The sequence below is a fragment of the Oryctolagus cuniculus genome, chromosome 3 (assembly GCF_051225735.1).
Source record: "Oryctolagus cuniculus isolate XC-2025 breed Fujian yellow rabbit chromosome 3, ASM5122573v1, whole genome shotgun sequence".
Taxonomy (NCBI): Eukaryota; Metazoa; Chordata; class Mammalia; order Lagomorpha; family Leporidae; genus Oryctolagus; species Oryctolagus cuniculus.
Genome location: NC_142869.1, coordinates 170,581,274 through 170,602,385, shown reverse-complemented (window position 1 = coordinate 170,602,385; position 21,112 = coordinate 170,581,274). Strand labels below are relative to the sequence as shown.

At 46.5% G+C, this 21,112-nt stretch overlaps 1 protein-coding gene across 11 annotated transcripts in view; it reads right to left on the bottom strand.

Moving 5' to 3' along the window:
• The window catches only part of CALD1 (caldesmon 1), a 192,202-nt gene that overhangs the window by 103,205 nt on the left and 67,885 nt on the right, over nucleotides 1–21,112 (bottom strand). For 9 of the 11 annotated variants that reach the window (XM_051847959.3, XM_051847960.3, XM_051847965.3 and 6 more), the window contains 1 exon segment: nucleotides 627–733. In XM_051847959.3, coding sequence (XP_051703919.3) covers nucleotides 627–697 — 71 coding nt within the window. In that variant the 5' untranslated portion in view covers nucleotides 698–733. 11 annotated transcript variants of the gene reach the window in all.

Sequence of the window (21,112 nt, the reverse complement as noted above, 5' to 3'; positions counted from 1 at the left end):
GAAGCTAGGATTGACGCGCTGTTAAGGTCATTGTTTAGCATTTTCCTTCCAGTGAATGCCTCATCTCCTTTTTGCAAAAGAACCTCGGACTCAAACCACATTAAACGCCACTGTCCTCTGCTCTGAGGTCTGTACTTAAAATATGCCTTAATGCCCCACACTTGACAGGCCAATGCTTTATTTCCCCAACCCACTCTCAAGGTCCCTGCTACGGAGGCCTCGTGCAGCACAACACTCTCCACCTACACACTGACTTCGCACAGCTGCCTGGGCCATTTGGCTCTTAACCTGGCCAGGTAGACCACTGGCCCTGGGTGCTGGCTTTCCGCCTTTGCATTTTTGTTCTAAAGAGCCCTGTCATTTCAATATTTATTCACACATGGCCTTTGTCACTTAGAAGTCCTAATGGGAAAGGCATTGAGTTAGTGCAACCATTTGCCTGCTCTTCAATCTCTTTCCAATGCTTGCTTGCTTCTTTTCTTCAAGTAGAAACGTGGAGTCCGAGTAATGGGATTTTTGAGCACTACTTTTGCCAGCAGTGGAGTGCCTGGCCTCTCGGGGGAACAGCCTTGGAGAAGAACACTGCCGATAACAGAACACAAGGAGTTTCCCTCCTGGCTCCTCACCTCTCTGCTTCCAGCCGCATCTCCTCCCTCTTTTGCCTCCTAAGTTCTCTGCGACGTTCAAAATCATCCATGGTGTGCTTTCCAGGGAGACCAGATCGCGTCTGGAGCTGCGGGGAGGAGGCAGAATCAGCATCAGGCTCATCACCTCTTAGGAGTCGCTTTCCTTCCCCTCCCTACCCCCCTCCCCCGATTTCACCCCCCCCCATTTTTTGTTTACTCTTTAAAAAAAAAAAAAAAACACCGTAGAAGACTGATCAGGGAGCCAGGGACCAATTTCTGACTCTTGAGCAGAGTTGAATTCAGTCTTATTCATAAAACTTTAAAAACAGACAAGACTCTAAGATAGCTTTAAAAAAAAAAAACCTCAGGAGACAGAAAGGATTCGGTAGACTGAAATATTGGTAGACTCTCTTGAGAGCTACTGGGAGAATGTTGCTGGTTGTAGCTTTCTGAACTCCAGACAAGTTATTAAAAAGTGAACAAAGAGAAAAACAGAAGTGGAAAAAAAAAAAAGTGGCCAGGAAAGAAACACGGAGGAACTTCAAGAAAAGGAGAGAAATAAAACAGTACCGGATCAAGCATCATTTGCATATTCCAGGAATATTAGCCTCAGGGTGCAAGTCTAACTAGAGCAGCATTTCAAAGGCAGTTGATGGGGGCTCCAGCTCGGATCCAGCTCAGAGACCCCAGCTCTCCGGAAGTCTTACCCTCTCCTACCTCCTCCGCGATGGCTTTGAATTCCGGGAGGATCAGCCCTGTCCAGCTCTTCAAACGAGCCGTCTGCTTCCCCTGTGTTTCTGTGCCATAGCATGGACTATTCCAGAATTCCCCTGCAGCCCCCAAACCCCAAATGCCTACCAGAAAGGGGAAGCGGGCTCTTTTTGTCCTTGCTTTGTTTACAGAGCTGTCAGTGGTTCGTTAAACTCGGCCTGGAATCTGGCATTTAAGGCCTGCTTGAAGATTGCTTCCTGTGCGGAGCCCAGGCCTCCACTTCCTCTGGAATCTTAGACTGCGCCACTCGGATCACAAAAATATTTTGCAGCCCTTTCTGTGCACAGGAGAGGGACCGTGTGCCCGTGGTAGGAAAACAAGGAGCTGCGGAAAAGCTGAGGCTGTCCCCGGATGCCATCTTTGAAGAGGCAAAGAGTAGAGGCTTCTAGATCTTGGAGTCCAGTTCCGAACCCTTAGACACATTGCTAAATGCTTTCGGGTTTTTTTCAAGGGTGTTTTTCTCTTCTTCAGCCATGCACACAAACAAAAATACAACCTCAGCCAAGACAAACAAAACTACACAATGTTTGAATCTGTCCTTTTCCTTATCCTCCAGGGTATTAATTACACTGCTTCTAAAACGTTCAAAATGCAAATTTTGCTGGTTCTTGGGGCCTTCAGCATTTGAATCTATCTTCCTCCCTTCCTCTCACCCACAGTGCCGCCCAAGAATTTGTTAGTTAGGAAGGAAACAACCCCTTTGCCTTATTATAATTTCATCCAACCCGAAGTAATCTCTGGACATTTCACAGTCTGATCTCCCCATAGTGATGGGAATGAAAAACAGCAGCGGGAGGGTCCCCCAAAAGGGGCTGTCTGAGGGCTTTGTGGGGTGGGCCCCTGTTCTCACGACAATCCAGTGTGTCTGAGAGACCCCGCGGGCAGCAGGACCCAAACCCAGCTTCTCCCATGCCTGGTGCAGGGAGAAACCCAGCTCTTCCTGCCTGCAGCCAGTCTTCCATCGCATCCTAACAGCTACCGGCACAACTACAGCAGCGGACAGACAGAGCTCTGTCTGCAGGCACCACACAGCTTGGAGCTCATCCTGTCAGCTCCGGTCCTTGCTCTTCCCACATCAAAGTCAAGGCGCTCCCCCGCACCGCTGGCCAGCAGCAGAGGGTCCCAGGATGTGCCTCTGCTGTGGAATAAACACTGCCAAGCAGGCCCAAGATGCACAGAGTTTGCATTTCTGGGGTGGGAAGGGACGCTGCCGAACCCGTGCGGTGGCTTGGGCTGGCTCCTGACCCATGCAAATTCTTTTTCTCTTGCCGCTCCTCTCCTCCTACTCCTCACCTTTTCCTACTTACTTGGGCGCTTTTTTCTTTCCCAACCACAGAACAACTGCTGAGCAAGCACCTGGAGGCACTGAGAGAGAGAGAGAGAGAGAGAGAGCGCTATCTACCACAACTCCATAGACCAGCGTGCTTCTGAGTTATGCTCTGTGAGTATGTGGTGGGTGTAGCCGAGGGAGAGGAGAGGGCAGGAACACGTCTGTGTACAGGGGTGGAATGACTGTCAGTTGAGGTGCAGGAGTGTGTGTGTGTGTGTGAGTGTGCACACACGTGTGTGCACGAGAGAGAATGTGTGTGTTAGTGAAAACAGCTCTTAGCTGGTCTCCAACCGGGATGGGGCTGGCCATCTCCCATCATCCTCACACTCTCCTCTCCAGTGCTTTCCTGCACTGCCTGGGCACTGTTCCTGTGTAAGGGGAGCCGTGCCTGGACAGAATTCTAAGTGATTTTTCCCCCCTCTTTTGGGACCAGCAGCTTCCACGTCCCCAGCTAGTAATCCTTCATTTCCTCCCCTACCCCCGGCCAGTGCTGAATTCTTTCCAGCAACCTTGGTTAGGAAACAAACTCTCAACCAACGTGGTGAGGAAACATCAAGGCAGAGAGATGGTGTAGACCGTGTCACCAACAGGCAGAGCGGCGCGGGAGCGAGAAGCAGGCTGGAGGAGGCGTCTGTCGATGGGGGAGGCAGGTGCATTGCTGCGAAGTGTTTTGTGCAGCCGGACAGACCACGGTCACGCTATTGGAAGAACTCTCATGTGACTCCTTTTTAAAGTGGAAAAAAAACCTTTCACAAAGGCATATAAATCATACTGATACCTGTCTCTTTAATAGGGATTCTCCTGTATTGGATTGCCTTTAAAACACACACACACACACACACACACACACAGGTGCACCGACCGTAATTAAGGTAATTGGTGTTATGGAGTTCAACTCAACACATGGCTCCCCCGTTTGGTAATGGCTTTGCAAAGCCTGTGGCCCAGGTGACTGTCACCTGTGACCCAGGTGACTGTGACCGGAGACATGTCCTCCCGTGACTCACCACCACCTTAGGGCTTCCTGAACCTTGTCTGTCCCCTTTCCCTCCTGTGGTCTCTCCTTCTCTCTAAGGCACTACTTCCTCTGCTGGCTGTTTTCCTCTTTCTCTGTCATTTCCGGTTTTCTTCCCCCTCTGCCTCCCTGTGTGGGGAAGCAAAGCACAGTTATATTTACGAAACCAAATCGATGCTTCTTTTCCTTAAAGCATGGAGTCTCATTTCTGGTCTGTGTCTCTCCCCCAGGAAATCCATGATTGTGTTTTGTATCCACAACGTTACGGTGGTTGTTTTCTCCATGGGCATGGTACCTCAGTGTGGACATTTCCTGTGTGTCCCTTATAAGGAGAATGAGTTTGTTTTTCCTTTTGTTTCGGTCAGGGTGGGTGGCAGACATGAAGCCATTTCAGGGGTGGGGGAGGGGAGGGTGCGTGCACATGTGTGCAGCCGCAGTCAAGAGAGAAGTTTGTGAGCAGGGGGCTTTCTAACCCAGCCCCCAACCACTAGAGGGCAAGGCCGTGTGGGGAAAGTTAAGTCCTATCTATTTCCGAATCTTCACAAACCGCATGGTGCGCGGGGGTGGAGAGAGTCCTTGGGATTTTTGGTCAGCCCCAATATTGGTCTTGGAATGCATCAAGAATCAAATCTGTTGTGTCAGGAATGCTGAATAAGTTGAAGCAGCTTCCAAAAGTAACTAACAGCTATTGAATATGTACCATGTGGTGGGTCATTTTTTAAACCCCTTAAAAATGTAACTAACAGCATATTTCTTAGAGCAGAGTTGAATAGAGAGGACAGAGTTCCCACAGACTTCCTCCCCTCCCCCCCCGCCCCGTGGATCATATAAATTTAGGACAGAAATGATCTTAAAAGTGACCCATGCCTTCAGTTTCAAACCCATTTGGTTTAAATCACAGAATTACCAAGCCACAAAGATCTCAATTAAATTAACTTTCCGAATAGATACGAGACTCTATTATTTTACTGGTAGTGCCTTATAAGATTCATAAATCAGGGAGTCATAGCTTCACTAGCATCATGGCCCGCCTTTCATTGATATCTTAGAATTCTTTCTCTTACAGTGTACCTTCCTCATTGTAATCTTCCTCCTCTAACCCACTGTCTTCTTATCTCCAACATAACTATTTCTTTACAATTACAAATTGTAATTGCAAAGATCCAAAGCCAGGAGCCAGGTGCTTCTCCTGGTCTCCCATGCGGGTGCAGGGCCCAAGCACTTGGGCCATCCTCCACTGCACTCCTGGGCCACAGCAGAGAGCTGGACTGGAAGAGGAGCAACCGGGACAGAATCCGGTGCCCCAAACAGGGCTAGAACCCGGGGTGCCGGTGCCGCCAGGCAGAGGATTAGCCTACTGAGCCTCGGGCCGGCCATTAGAGAGATCCTTTCTAACTAGTCATCAGTTTGCACCCACTGTAAATTTCACAGTTTAACTGCTTCAATGAAACCTTACAAAAGCCTTTAGACACTAAATATTCAGTAAATATTAACTGAGCATCTATTAGACAATGGACAAGACAGAAAAGGTCTTTGCCTTCCTACAATGCTTCTTTCTCTAAACTTCTATGGGGCTGCTGAAGTCAGTTGTGGTTCGGCCCCCAAGGGCTCATACTGGAAGCGTGATCCCTAGTGTGCAATGTTAAGAGGTGGTAGAGGGCTGGCACTGTGGCGTAGCTGGTGAAGCCTCTGTCTGCTCCATTCCCATCCTGCGAGGGTGTCGGCTCAAGTCCCAGCCGCTCCACTTCCAATCCAGCTCCCTGCTAATGTTCCTGAGAAAGCAATGGGAGATGGCCCAAGTCCTTGGGTCCCTGCACCCATGTGGAGACCCGCAAGAAGCTCCTGGATTCAGACCAGCCCAATTCTGGCTGTTGTGTCCATTTGGGGAGTGAATCAGCAGATAGAAGATCTCTCTCTCTCTCTCTCCCTGTATTTATGACTTTCAAATAAATAAATCTTTTTTTTTTTTAAAGGTAGTGGAACCTTTACAGGGGTAAGGAACGTCATTTGGTCTGGCCCTGCCAAGGCAATTGCAGGCAGGTTTTGAAATTCAATAAATCTTTAGCAGACTGATTTTTAAGTTGATTATTTCATATGGCCCACGAATGATGTTATAAAATACCCAAATGGTCCTGGGCAGAAAAATGTTTCCCATCTCTGCTTTAAGAGGTGGGGCCTTCATCAAAGAAGGAGGTACTTTTCTCTGAAGGGAGGAGAGAATTTCCACTTTGACTATGGCCTTGCCGAAATACTGACGGAGTTTGTGGATTCCAAAGGCTTCCATAGCTTAGGCAGCTCATGGCAAGAGCCTCGGGTGATCACTGACGTCATACATAAGAATGTTGGTTGTTAAACTGACAACAGGAGTCACTGTGTACTTACTCCCCATTTAAGACCTCTGTCCTCAATGAGTTGTATTATGAGACTTAACTGTAAAATTTGTTCTGTGTGTGTGCGCGCAAATTGTTGAAATGTGTACATAGTATAGAGTTGGTCTTCTGTGTATAAAGTTAATTGAAAATGAATCTTAATGGAGAATGGGAGAGGGAGGAGGAGGTGGGGTGAGAGGGTGGGTATGGCGGAAAGAACCACTATATTCCTAAAATTGTACTTATGAAATTTGTACTCATTGAATAAAAGGTTTCTTTGGGGGGGGGGGAGGTGGGACCTAGGGGGAGGTCTTAGGGGCTCTGCCCCAGGAAGGGATTAAAGGTAGTTCTCATGAGGCCCTAGTTATTCTTCTGTGAAGATTGAGATGACAGAACAAGGCCGGCCCCTCCCTGCTCCCTGGCTTCCTGTCTCGCCGTGGGATCGCTCTCTCCCACACACGTTCCTGCCATCGTGAGGCCATCCCTACTGAGGTCCTCACAGAATGGCTGAGCAAAATCTGGTGCCACTCCTGGAGCTAAATAAACCGCATTTCATCAAAGGCCACCACCTCAGGCGTTTACTAAGGAAGCGGACTAATGGACAGGCCTATCGCACACATCTTCAGCTGTGGGTCACCTGTCATCCACTTCCTGTTTGTTGTTGTTGAGATTTAGGGCTTTGTGGGAGGAGTTCGGGGAGCATGCTTTGTCTCTCCTCAAGATTTGCCTTAATTTAGTTGGACCATCGCTGCAACTCAGCAAAACTTCTCTTCATCCTACAGGGCTTGAGTGATTTCTGGGTGCAACAGACTCCCCCACATTCCCTACTTTTCTTCCTCTAATTCTCTTCACCTACCTCAAGTCCTTCCTTTAGCTGCTTTTCCACCACAAACTCTTGGCAAACAGGAACCTGGACTCAGACTTAGGGAGACCTGGATCAAAGCTCTCTGAGCAAATTTTCCTCCCTGTAAAATGAGATAGGAGGGCCAGAGGATGTCCAAAGTCCACCCTACTCCATATAATGTAATGGTTTTATGCGTGGTCTCCCATCCAGACAGATGATGCATTAAGCATGATCTATCTGTGCCTCCGCCTTTCCAGATAGAAATGTTTTGAGTATCTAAGTGTGTTCTCTTGTAATTTTATGATTTAGAAGCCATTTCATTTCTTTTCAAGCTGATCATACCATGGCATCTCAGATAAAAAGTATTTTATTGCCTCTCAACTGTATCTTCCAGTTTTCTACCTCTGCATTTTTATTCCATCCATCTGGAATGAGCTCCTCTCTCCCCTTCACAATCCATAACCAACTGAGTCCTGAACAGAATTCGGGATCGAATTTCACCTCCTCCATGATGGCTTTCCTAAGGAGTCTTGCTTAAAAATCTATAATTCATTTTGGTAATTAATACGCAACTCATCAACTGTTCTCCTGAACTCGTACGTAACTGTTTTCAGTGGTGTTTCACTCTCCATGTGTTTTTGTTCTTAAGGCCATTTATGAAGAGACATGGTCCTTTATTTAAACAATCCCTTCACTACTGGGACAGAGTAGGCACTCAGGAATTGTACCTGATTGAGCTGCTGGATTTTTTATTGTGGATTTTACTATTCTGCGTATGGAAAATATAACTGTAGCTTATTCATCTCTCTGTATTTTATTGACTGATCAGTGTTTACAAAATGAATCAAAGACCTTGGTAATAGACTCTACGTGAATCTCAAAAGTTACATAAACGCACATTTGCAGTAGTTACACAGTAAATCTGGCAACGTTTTCGTACTGAGTGTAGAAAATGAACTTTTGTCCTTTTAAAAAAAATCAATTTATCAACCCGCTTTGCTCTTTTCCAAACTGAATGGTTCATCTGGGACTTAAAAACCAAATAAACAAGTGGATTGTAATGTACAGTTTGGACTTGGCTAGTCCAACCTTCATCATCTTATTCCAAAAAGCTGTGCTACTTAAAAAAAAAAAAAAAAAAGCAGATGCAGTCACCAAGGCACATTTGTCAACACAGAAACCAATGAATGAGCTCAGGCTGAGGACCCCTGACTTCTCCAGTTTCTTCTCTCCGAAGTCCCAAGCCCTACTAGAGCAGGTTAACAGGTTGTGACCTGTTTTTTCCTCTCCTTCCTTGCTCAGTCTTTTATCATCACTTTTTGTCTACTTGCAAAACAGATGACCCAGCAGTCTTGACATTATGAAATCCGATGTCTTCATGCCTTCTCTTCCGCCTGGCGGGTCATGCGCAGTTTGGGCATTTTAGATCTGAGAGATGATGGCTTTTGTCTCTGCTGACTTTACCTCTCGGGAAGGCAACATGTGTAGGGATTTTAGGTTGAATTTTAAAGTGCTACTGCAAATAATACAATCTTAATTTGGAACACTTCACAATTTTTTTTAAGATTTATGTATTTATTTATACAAAAGTCAGGGCTTCAGAGAGAAAAGGGGAGAGAGAGAGAGAGAGAGAGGGAGAGAGAAATCTTTCAGTTGTTGGTTTACTCCCCACCTGGCCGTAACAGCCAGGGCTGAGCCAGGCTGAAGCCAGGAGCTTCATCCAGGTCTCTCACGTGGGTACAAGGGCCCAAACACTTGAGCCATCTTCCACTGCTTTTCCCAGGCCATTATAAGGGAACTGGATCAGAAGTGGAGCATCTGGGATACAAACTGGCACCCAAATGGGATGGTAGGCCTGCTTTACCCACTATGCCACAACGCTGGTCTCACTCTTCACAATTTTTAAAACTCTGTGGGTGGAGCCGGCGCTGTGGCATAGCAGGTAAAACCACTTCCTGCAGTGCCAGCATCCCATATGGGTGCCGGTTTGAGTCCCAGCTACTGTTCCATTTTCAATCCAGGTCTCTGCTATGGCCTGGGAAAGCAGAAGATGGCCCAAGTCCCTGGGTCCCGGTACCTGGGTGGGAGACCCAGAAGAAGCTCCTGGCTTCAGATCAATGCAGCTCCAGCCATTGTGGCCATCTAGGGAGTGAACCAGCGGATGGAAGATCTCTCTCTCTCTCTGCTTCTCTCTCTTTGCTTCTCTGCAATTCTGCCTTTCAAATAAAATAATTAAATCTTAAAAACAAAACAAAACAAAAAAAATCCAACTGTATAGGTGTCATCATTTGATCCCCCCAAATAGGGGGAGAGGAGATTCATTCCCATTGGGAAGGAGGCTGAGACATATAGAACATTGCATTAGCTTCCGAACCACAGCAAATCCCTGGAAAATCAGGCCTGGCGCTAAGACCAATCTCTAAACTAACTGGACAGTTGCTTAGAAGAGTGAGAAGAAATGAAACTTGGAATGCAGACCCTTCTGCTCCCTTTTCAAGAGTTGAAATACCTTTCGTTGACAAACTCAAGAAGAATTCAACTGAAAAACAGGTTAATACCAATTCAGAGTAGGCATAGGGTTACTGCTACTCTCTTGGCCCTTAGAGAGGAAGTGACATCCTTGTGACCTCTAAGACACAGCTGAAAATAATGCACCAGCTCATGTCCATAGGCGAGGAAGAATGCACAGTCTTGCTTTAAAGATCTATAAATGTGTGCCTATAAAACACAGGTGTACACAGAATTCTCATCCATAATTCAGATGTGGGGGGGAGGGGGCGGCTCAGCGGAACTATGATCAATGGATAGGGCTACTGAGAAAGAACAGACCCCCACTGCTGGAAACAGGTAAAGGCGAAAGGACCATTTATTTAAGGTTATAACGAAAAGGTACTTTTTAAGCTTCTGAGGCCGTGCTGTCCAAAATGGGAACCAGTAGCCAAATGAGGCGATTAAACTTCATTAAAAATCAAAAATTCAAAAAAAAATGAGTTCCTCATTAGTCTCATTCCAAGTGCTCAGTGGCCTCGTGTGTTCAGTGGCTGCCATATAAGACAAGACAGAGAAGGTTTTCATCATTGTGGAAAGTTCTATCGAACAGCCCTGCTAGAAGATCTTCCAGCTCCTAACTGTACTGCATGGCAGATCCTATGCACTTCAGGGACACCAAGTGTGCAAGACTTGCTCTCTGTCTTCAAAGACCTTTCCAATGACAGTCAGAGTTCTATATATAGAGAGAAGGAGAGTGAGAGAGATCTTCCATCTGCTGGCTCATTCCCCAAATGGCTACAGTGGCCAGAGTGGAGTCAGACTGAAGTCTGGAGCCAGGCGATTCCCCTGGGTCTCCCATGTGGGTGGCAGGGGCCCAAGCAGCTGGGCCACCTTTCCCTGCTTGTGGGATGCCAGTGTTGCGGGCGGCAGCTTTACTTGCTATGCCACAACACCGGCCCCAGTAGCAATATTTTTGCAATATGAAGGACAAGCTATTATTCATTAGGAGTTAATTATTCCCTAGTGAATTATTCAACTTCTATTCATCATGACCATCAAACGCATCTACTGCATTTTGGAATTATAAGCAAGTTATAGATTATCTTCTAGGAGTTGATCATCTACAAAGAAAGGTTCCAATCCAAACCAACAGACATTATCCATCAGACAGAATGGGCATATATTTGAAACACCAGTTTGCAGCTAAGTAATACATTGAAACGTGCTTAGAATACATCTTCCTCCTTTTCACACGAGTCATGTAGATAACAGCTCCACCTGCTATTTTCGGGATATCTGGACCTGTCTTCGAATAAGGGCTTACTCATAGTGGGGGCCTACTTAAGACTAGCTCAAGACCAACGGTCTCCCAACATCTTACTCACGGACCTGAGTTTGTACAGATACCCGTATGATTATGTGTTTGTTAGTATACTTTCTCTGCGCTCGCATTTTAATTCTTCAGTACATGTCCATCTTGCTCATTTTAGGGATCCTTCAAAATTTCTAAGCCAACTTTTTTTGTTTAATACTGAACACGAGGTTAACACTTGTTGGATTGGAATGGATTCCAGAGCTTTTGCTTATTCACCGAACTTAATCGGAAAACAGACTGGGCTAAGACATTATCGGAGAGCTACCCTGCAGGCGAGCTCTCGGTAGCGGTGGGGAGTGGGGCGGGGCTTCCTCTGGAGCTCTATTTTAGATTGTGATTTGTAGCTTTGGTTGTTTTCCGCTAGTGGAGAAACATTTGTCTTCGAAGACATTCTGGTTTCAGGAAGAGGGGAATTAGACATTTGGAACTGAGGGAATAGGTTTGTTCTGGGATTAAAAAAAAAAAAAAAAAAAAACAATGAAGAAGAAGAAGGCTAAAGAAGACATATGAGGAATAAGCAAAGATGAGAGTTGAGCTAAAATACTTCAAATTTTCATGGCCTTTGGAGGTTCCTTGCCACTCCTCCATCATAATTAGAAAACACTGACGTTGAGAGCCGATTTAAATGCTTCCATCAGTCTAAAACAAAAGTGTTGCCTGAATTCGCTCTCTAACCACGCTCAGTAATCAGAAACAGAAGGCACCGTTGTTCATGTTTGCTTGGGAAGCTATCTTGGCCAGGCCTGGTATCACTACCCGTTGGCTCCAGGATTTTAATCTCTACTCGCCATCTCTCCCAGGAGTCTCAGCCCAGGTCACAGGAAAAGGGCAAGGTTGCCATGGGCGTTCTTGGAAAAACCGAAGACCTCCGGCGCCATTCAGACCTCTAAATACTTTGGCAGAACCTCATGTTGTAGGGTGTTGTAAGGCAGGAGTCAAGGATGGTGAGGTCAAGATGCAAACCAAACGTCAAAAGGGCGGTCTTTGTGACAACCACCTAGAAGTGACAGCCTGGTTTGTGAGAACAGGAGAGCTGTTCCGAAGGCCTATTCTAGAGATTCTCACGCTCACGCTAGAAAGGCTGCCTGTTGCAAAATGCAGGAGTAGAACGCAAGCTAAGCAGAGGCAGTGATGGCTTTCTGCTCATTTCAAAATCCACACAGAAAATGGAAAAATACTTGTAATTAAGGACTTCAGCTCAGCAGTCACTTAGCTTGTCAAATTAAAACATGTGGCAGCCACCTGCTAAAGCAGCTAGGGGAAAAAAAAACCCGATACCTTCTTGTTTTTCTACCTGACCTAAAAATCTATTTGGAGCAAATATGCATTTTCCAATTTTTCACACTTAAACAAAAGCTGTCCACACTATGTATAAAGATGACTAAGCAATTTTGCATTAAGTAACCAAAGCGACTCCTGCCAATTTTAGAATAATTAAGTTTCTGCAGCCTAATGTAAACAGTTCCAAGAACTACATGTGGCCTACCAAAAGTATATATTACAAGTAGTCAACCCTGTGTCCAGCTGGCAGACAGATCAACCTATTAAAGTAGAATTGGTCAGAATTTGGAGTATTATTTTTCTCTTCTCCCAATATTTTTTCTGCATCCAACTTTGTTTCTTTGGGAATGTTTTCAAGTATACAAAGCAAGAAACTAGTGTGGAATTGCACCTCCTGTAAACAAATGAGCATTTCTCTTGAGAGCCTTTGGAACTCACAAATCATTCCTAGTTCAGCTCTGTCCACACAGGCAGCCAAAGCAAAATGAAGCGAATGGATCCATCTGTGAACATGTGCCTGTTTTGCTTGATTTGCAGAGTGGTCTATAGTGGCCACTAGACAAGTGAATGGGGACAGTAAGCCATATACCCCTTAGGTACTGAAACACCTTTCTCACCAAAGATCCCTGTACTATCTTTATCAGGTAGACGGAATTAGAATTCTGGGCATGAGTTAAGTGTTGGAGAGAAAAATAACCCTAAACTATGGCCAAACGATGGCATTAATTCTGCTCAGCTATCTGGAAGCTGTAGCTTGATAACTTTAAGTTAAGGAATAGAGATACTTAGCCTAACCCATCCCACTACGACCTACAGACAAGCAAAAGTGATTGTGTCAGGACACAGCCGCTTCCTATGTAGCTGCAATGATAAGCCCTAATACCTTCTTCACTGGGTGTAGATTTGCTAAAGGCTCTCCAATCAGCATTACCATGAAAACATTCAATAGGTATTTATGTAGCCTATCACTGATACACCTGCCCCCTTGTGTGGTGTGCCACGTAAGCTGTAGGTGCAGCTACCTTCACAGTGCTTATCTTCTGGTAGCAATAAACAAACAAACAAGCAAAGCATACATGGGGCTAAGGGCTGAAAAGGAGAAGCAAAAACAGCAGGAAGGATCCAGTAGCTTTCCTTGAGTTACACTGATATGGGTGGTGATCACCTCTTCACCCAGAAATGACACCAATACGCACACAGACGTGTGTTCATAAGAGGGACATACATTTGCAAGACTTGAGTTTGTGCTCATTCATCATCTCTAGGTTGACAATTATTATGTGCCAGACACTCCCTGCTCCAGGTGCGGCTAATAAAACTCTTCTCCAGTTCTCGCTCCTAGAGAAATGGGGAGGGGGCAAAGGAACCGGTCAGGTCCGAGGCGTGGTGAACTTCGCTCATCCCCTTCTTTCCCACTTCAGGTCCTATGTAAGTGAGTTAAAAATAATGATCCCCCACGTGCCGACTGCCAGGATCTACGCAGACACAGGAAATCCATGTAAGACCTTAACTTTGCCGACTAAGCAAGGAGAAATGAAGTGAGCATCCTTCTAGATCCATCCGGTGCATGCCCTTCTGACAACAACAGCGCGTTTCTCACCCACCACCAGGCAGAAATTTGCTGATTTAAATGAAGCTGGTCCACTGTGTGTTCAAACCTCGGTTCACGATTCCAAGAAATGAGCAGTCCATAATAAATTTATCCCAGTGGTAGAACACTCACAACCAGCTTTTCTACTTTGAATACCACAAAAAGACCTTTTATTTGTTGACACACAGCCCCTGGACATTCATGAAAACAAGATGTTCTTTTGCTGCTTTTTAAGTTAAACAGATTTAAGTCAGGGTCTCAGCAGAATTTCAAAAACAGATGTTACGTAGCAAAAGGGCTGAACTGACCCCAGCAGAGAGGCTACTTGACTTCGGCTTGGACTGTCTTTGTTAGCAGGAGGAAGGATCGATGATGCCGATGCTTTAAGCTGCAGGGAGGAGCAACCCAGGATTTAAGACTGTCTCCGTTCAGGCACCGCCTTGTGGATCTAAGAGGTGGTCGGGATCCAGATTCCTGGTTCAGGGAACAGCACTGCTTATGAGGGCTGGTGACTGGGGGCGCTGGGTGCCTCAGTTTTGGACGTTGTTGGTGAGGAAGGATGGTCTTCCTCCCCCATGCCACAGTCCCATTTCTCTGTAGAACCAGCACCTGGCTCCCCTCTGTCCACTACATGATTCTGCTCCGCTCCCCCCCTTCGCCCCCCCACTATCACCTAGAGACACAAGTCCCAGCCAGGCCAAACCCTGCAATGAATTCCCCTTCATTTGTGCCCTCTAGGTCTTCGTTCCTGTCTCCTCCGAAGCACCCTCCACCCCTTCTGCAAGTCTCATAGATTCTTCTAGAGAATGGCTCAAGTCCTACCTTTATCAAAAACCACCATCTCTTCCAACTTCCACAGCACTGCTGGCCACTGTTCATCAAGGTCATCAAATCATTACTCCATGACTTTATTATTCAAGTGCTTTATGACTTCTCTTTCTCTTGCCCAAGTCCCAAGTTCCCCAGTGCTGGGGTTTAGACGTCCTTTGCTATTCCCTCACAGTTCTGGATATTTTCCTAGGTACTCAGAAAGGCATGGAAGTATTTCCCGAGTCCCAGTTGCTCTACTTCTGACCCAACTCTCTGCTAATGGCCTGGGGAAAGCACTGGAAGGTGGCTCAGCTGCTTGGGACCCTGCCACCCATGTGGGACACCCTGATGAAGCTCCTGCTCCCGACTTCAGCCTGGCTCAGCCCTGGCCATTGCGACCCCTTGGGGTGTAAACCAGAAGATGGAAAAATCTCTGTCTCTGCTTCCCTCGCTGTATCTCTGACTTTAAAATCAATCAATCTTTTAAAAAAGGGGGAAAAAAAGTGTCAGAGCTGGGATTTACACCCAGACAGCCTGGCCCCCGAGTGTGCTCTTTAATCACAACATTCTGCTGTATCTCTTAAGACCTGGAAAGGGATCATGCAAGAGAGACTGTGGCAAGGACAGGGATGATCAAACGACCGTGTGATCCGTGGGAGGATCTGCACTCCCCTGCCAATGTGCTTACTGGGAGCCATTTCCGGTCAGGAGGAGCTGGCCTGCTTGATACCAAGTTCAGATGTGATGTTTATTAATGAAGCAAAAAGTGAATCTTCTGTTTGTATTCATTTGTGCTCTGGCGAATGGATTTATTATTTCACTTAAGTGGGGTTCACTTTAGAAAATAAGCTAGGTTTGTCCTAAAGTCTTCACAAAATAAATGATGGTGCCTCACACTTGGGCTGTCTCTTTGCTTTGCTTGCATGATTGGCTTTCGATCTCAAGCTAAATCAAGTGTACGTGTGTTCGTCTCTGGGCAGATGGAGGTTTTGTAGGGTATGGAGGTTATCTGGGAAGCCTTCCTTAGGACACAGAGTACAATATTAATGCACAAATGTAGGCGTGAGGTTAGGGCAGAGACCAGTCACGGAAAGAACCCACACTGCGGCTCCATGGGTGTCATGACAATCAGCTCCTGGTATCACTCCCGGTTCTCAGGAGCCTTCCACAAAAATGACACCGCATCCTTACCTTGTTTTTAATATCAATTTCCTTAAAACTGTAGTTATAGTCCTCTGTTTCTATGCTACATGACAATGAAAATTTCAGAAGCAAATGCTATCAGGGATGATGAGGTATCACTTCAAAGTAATTTGCAGAAAAGTAGAATTACATATACCACCAGTAGACTGCAGGGTCTTGCCTATAACCATACCACTGGGGCGAGGCATTTGACCTGGTGGTTAAGACACCTCATAGGGTGCCTATGTCCCATATCTGCGTGCTTGGATGCGAGTCCCAGCTCAACTTCCGATTCCAGTTTCTTGCTAATGCACACTCTAGGAGGCAGCAGGTGAATAAAATAAATAAATAAATAAAGGTTTAAAAACCACATAAAAGGTGTGGAATAGGCCAGGGAAATTTAAAATATTTAGGATCCTTTGCCAAGATGAAGTAACTGAAAAACAAGGAGTACCAAGAGTCACAATTTACAACAATGAACATATTGTATTTACAAAACGTTCCACTGCATTGAGTAAGAGAGTCCACTTTATAGGCAAGAACACTGGACTGGGTAATGCAGCCGTACCCACTATAGCACCTGGGGTGGAGAAGACCCAAGTCAATATACAGCTGTAGAATGAAGAGCAAGTGACTGAATATGTGATTTGAAGAAGGTGCTAATGGCGTCAGCTCCTTCCCCACGGATGAGCCTAACTTACGACTGCACCTTTCATTTATACATGATTAGCCAGTAATCTGGAGGAGGTAGTTAGAGAGGTCCCCAGGGTCTCTCACTATAGCAAATGTCTGTCTATTTGCAAATTTTACAATTCCGTGATGAAGTCAGGTTCAAAATCATGCGTCTAATATTCCGATGGATGTTTGCAACTTGGAGACAGTGCTCGAAGGAGCAACTTCTCCCTTAAGGCCCAACACGTGCTTGAACTCACTCCCTCTGCATCCTCTGGCTGTGATAAACACACTTTTCCCCACACTCAGGTTGCCCCATTCCACCACGTGTCATTTTCAGTCATTAAATAACAGGACTCAATATTAATGTTGGCTTTCTCCACGGACCTCTAACAAAGTGTTTTCAGCCAAGGATATTAAACTAGTCAACCGCTCTTTTCCCCTGTCAGGAAGCAGCCAGCATCCTGAAATCACAGCTCATTTGTACCACATTGGCGTGAATATTCAGACTCCATTTGTCTCCAGCTCTTAAAGGCTAGTGTGAGAGTGAATGATGGACATTTTGTTTTGAATTAGCAAAAGAGGGGCGGGGGAAATAAACCCAAGTAAGTTTAGCCTGAAATATCTATTTCAGGGAATGCAACACTGCCTTTTCCTCCAGGAAAGTAAAACCCTCTAGACTGAATCTGGCATGGTCAGGCCTGGGATACAGCAAAGACAAGGAAGAAAAGTGTCTCCGTTCCTTTTTTCTCCCCTCCAGATTGAGGGCTTGTCGACTTCAATCTGCTGGAGGAATGCTGCACCAAGTCAGGCAAGAAGTTCACACACTAATTTTGTTGACTATCCCAAAGCAGAGCTCAGAAGTCGTTGAGTCTGTGTCCCTTATGTATCCAAAGCTGACCACTGGGGGAACCTCAGCTAAGGCTTTTGATCATTTGGCTTCAAAGCTAGGCACACGATCTTTCTTCACTCTACCCCATTCTCGCTTCTGTCCAGCAGGGGGGCGCACTGGCCACGTAAGGTCCACAAGATCATTTGGTCTGGCCCTGCCAAGGCAACTGCAGATGCAATAAATCTCTAGCAGGCTGAATTTTAAGTCGATCAGTTTGTATGGTCCGTGAATATTATGAGCATCCAAATGGCCATTGGCAGCAAAAACGTTCCCCATCCCTAGACGGGAGCAAGAGGCTGGAAAGCTCTTGGTGAGAATTCCCGGTGCCACTGCCCGTTTCTCTCCCTGCTCTCTATGTCTCCCTCCTCGGCGTGGCTGCCTGGTCAGTCCTCTAAGTCCACAGCCATGCTGGACAGGAACTGAGATGCTTCTTAGGGCTGAAAGCAAGTCCTTGCCCAAGAAACTCCACCATTTGGCCAAGGATACAAAATCCACTGGTGCTAATGCATGCGATGCCCTTTGACCTTCCTTACCCTTAAAGTTTCCGGAATGCTAGGAAGATTGTGATCTGTGTTTCCCAGGTCCCCTCAACCCCTATCCAAACTGGGACTAGGCCTGGGCTCACAGGAGTATTCCTGATACTATATGACAAAGATGCCAAGAGCTGTCCCCTTGAGGGTAGACAGAGGGCTCATCCAGACCTCCTCCCATCTGAACCAAATTCTACAGCTACTGCTGGGAACCAACCCATGGGAAAGCATCTTAGTGTAAGAAAGGACTTTCCACATCCGACTGTAACAAGTCTGGGCCCAGTGGAACTAGACAAGAGATGGAACCCTTTGTCAAGTGTGTCCAGGGAGACTTGCTCTGCAAAACTCAAGGGAAAAAGAGGGGAGTAAAAACCCCCTCCAACTTGTCTTTCTATTCCATCTGGACCTTTAACTGACTCAAACAAATAGTGGCCCATGGTGATTATAAAAAAGCCCATTTGACTATTCAAAAACAAGGGCAAAGCCTGCTAGGTGCTTACTACTCAAAGTACTTCTTTCACATGCTCATAGGAAAATGGTCTTTCTCTCCAGGCCTTTAGCTGACTGAACTTAATGAAACACAGTCGGGAAGCAGCCATGCTGGCCACAGGCCATCCTTTACCGGAATGCCCCAAGCAGGCCATTTGTGGATTGCAGAGCTGCTTCCTCTTGCCTTCAGAATCTCTCATTTTATATAGCAGAGATTTGTATGAAATTACTGGCTCAGGGGTCACTGACATTTTGGGTAAGTTCAAGAAAATAGGTGGCTTTTTTCCTGGCTACTCCAAGGACACAGATAGGAAGATGTGGAAGTAAGTACTTGAAATAAGCTGTTATCTCCAAGTTCATGTGCAGAAGTGGGTGGGGATATTCAGAAAAGGAGGTGGAGGCTTCCAGACCCCTTCCATCCTCTTTTGCTAAGACTCAGGTGATCCCAGTGGGGGGAGAAGAAAAATCAAAGATTTCTGCTAAAGGAGATTGAAGAAGAGAGAGGGAAAAGAAAGTGAAAAAAAAAAAAAAAAAACACAGAGAGAACATCAAGGAAAATACCATTTTGGAAAACAAAAGAGAACCGAACCCACGCCTTTTATTTGCACCACACTAAGCAGGGCCCACGAGGAAGACTGAGTCCTGGATTAGGGATGGTGTCTGAAGGTGGGACTGGGGGAGGAGAGCGTGGTCACGGCTGCCATGACCCACGCACGGCCTGGCCTCCCTGCTCCCCGGCAGCCTCCCAGGCCGGTGTGGCAGTGACACCCTACAATGCCGTCCAAGCCATTCTAGAGAGTAGGAAGAGTTAGGAAAGAAGTGGGGACATGGACGTAGCCAGGGGTTCAGCCATAAAGGGATACATTCTCCCACCTGCGCCACTTGACAAGGAGACAAGTTACTACCCCCAGCAGCTGAGCTACAGCCCCCCAGCCCTGCAGAGGGCCTGCCCCTGCCTCCTCAGACATTGAGAAATCCACTTCTGGTCTCCCCTTCTGTCCTTTCCATCAGCTCTGATTGGCTGATGTGCAAAATGGCCCTAAAGGACTGTGCTATTGCGCGAGACTCCTGGGCAGGAAGTTAGGGAGTCCAACACACTTCTATGGCTACTGTTCGCTACAGGGAAGAAAACCTGGGTAGAGCAAGCTCCAGAGGAATGGTTTGGGGCACAGCCTCCAAATAAAAGGCCAGAAGAAGAGACAAAATAGATCTAAAGGAATCTGATGAGAGAAAAATAGACATATACATTAGCCAGTATACATGTTCTCGCTCAGCTTCATTGGAATGAACGCGTCGCTTCCTCTTGGGAGAGTCTTGTCATTTACCAGAAAAATTTTCTATACATGATTTATAGTGGCATTAAAATTTGATTTTATTTACTTTATTAAGAGGCAAAGAGAGAAAGAGAGAGAGAGAGAATTTCCATCTGCTGGTTTACTGCCCAAATGCCCACAACAGCTGAGGCTGGGCCAGGTCGAAGCCAGGAGCTGTGAACTCAATCCAGGTCTCCCACACGGGGGCAGGAACCCAACTACTCCAGCCTTCGCTTCTTTACTTGCAGCTTCCCAGGGTGTACAGTAGCAGGAAGGCGGAGTCCAAAGCAGAACCCGGACTCAAACCCAGGTACCCTGGTATGGGATGTGGGCATCCCACCCAGCCTCTTAAACACTAGGCCAACATCACCCCTTGGGATGGCCTTTTTAAACAACTTCTCTTCTTGCTCCACTCAGTCTTCCTTGTTGGCCTCACCCACTGGCATGGTGTCACTTCCTGTCTCTAGGTTGTGTCTATGGAAATCTTTCTCTCTGTGCTCACCTGGCTGTTAGCCTTCTACGTCCGTTGTTCTCTGGGAGCAATGCCTTCCAGCGTCCCACAGGCCCTCAGACTCGGCGTGTCTCCCTTGCTCCCCTCCCCCCTTGTTGTCACAGAGGCAACCTTATCTGGGGCATGTCCATGCTATTTCCTATTTCTTGTTTCTTTGAAGAGACAGGTGATACATCAGCTAATCACACCGTGCCTTCGATCCCTCTCCCTGACATCTCTGCCTGTGTGGTGTTGGGGACAGCAAGCGAGCAGAATGCGTCACAGATAATCCTTGTTAGGGAGCCAGCATTGTGGCACAGATTAAGTTGCCATCTGCAGTGCCAGCATCCCATATGGGTGCTGGTTCAAGTCCTGGCTGCTCTGCTTCTGAACCAGCTCTCGCTAAAGCACCTGGGAAAGCAGTGGAGGATGGCCCAAGTGCTTGGGCTCCTACAGCCTACATAGGAGATTCAGATGGAGTTCTGGGCTCCTTGCTTTGGCCTGGACCAGCCCTGACTATTGTGGCCATTTCGAGGAGTGAACCAGCAGATGGAAGATTCTCTCTCTCTCTCTCTCTCTCTCTCTCTCTCTTTTTCCCTTCCTTCCACCACTCCCATTGTCCACCTTTCAAAATAAAAAGAATAAATTTTTTTAAAAATAATTCTTATTTGGAGACAGTCTTAAAGCAAATAAAATATACATCCGCAGCAAAATTACCAAATACCTACTGTGGTCAAAGCCCCCTCTAGTGTGTGAGAGATGTAAAAGGCTCACTCAGATATTATACAGCGTCAGAAGGAAAGGAGCGTAAATTAAAAATCCACATATCGAAGAGGGAATGATTCTGTTCCCCTTCATCGACATGCGGCCCTGCACCCCTGCACCCCGGAGAGTGACCGTATTTGGAGATAACGGCTTTAACGATAGGATTGCGTTAAAATGAGGTCTTTAGGGTGGGCCCAATGCACTTGGACAGATCGGAAGAGGGAGTTGGCACACAGAGAGGAAGACAAGGAGACAGGTTGGAGCACAAACAGCCCTG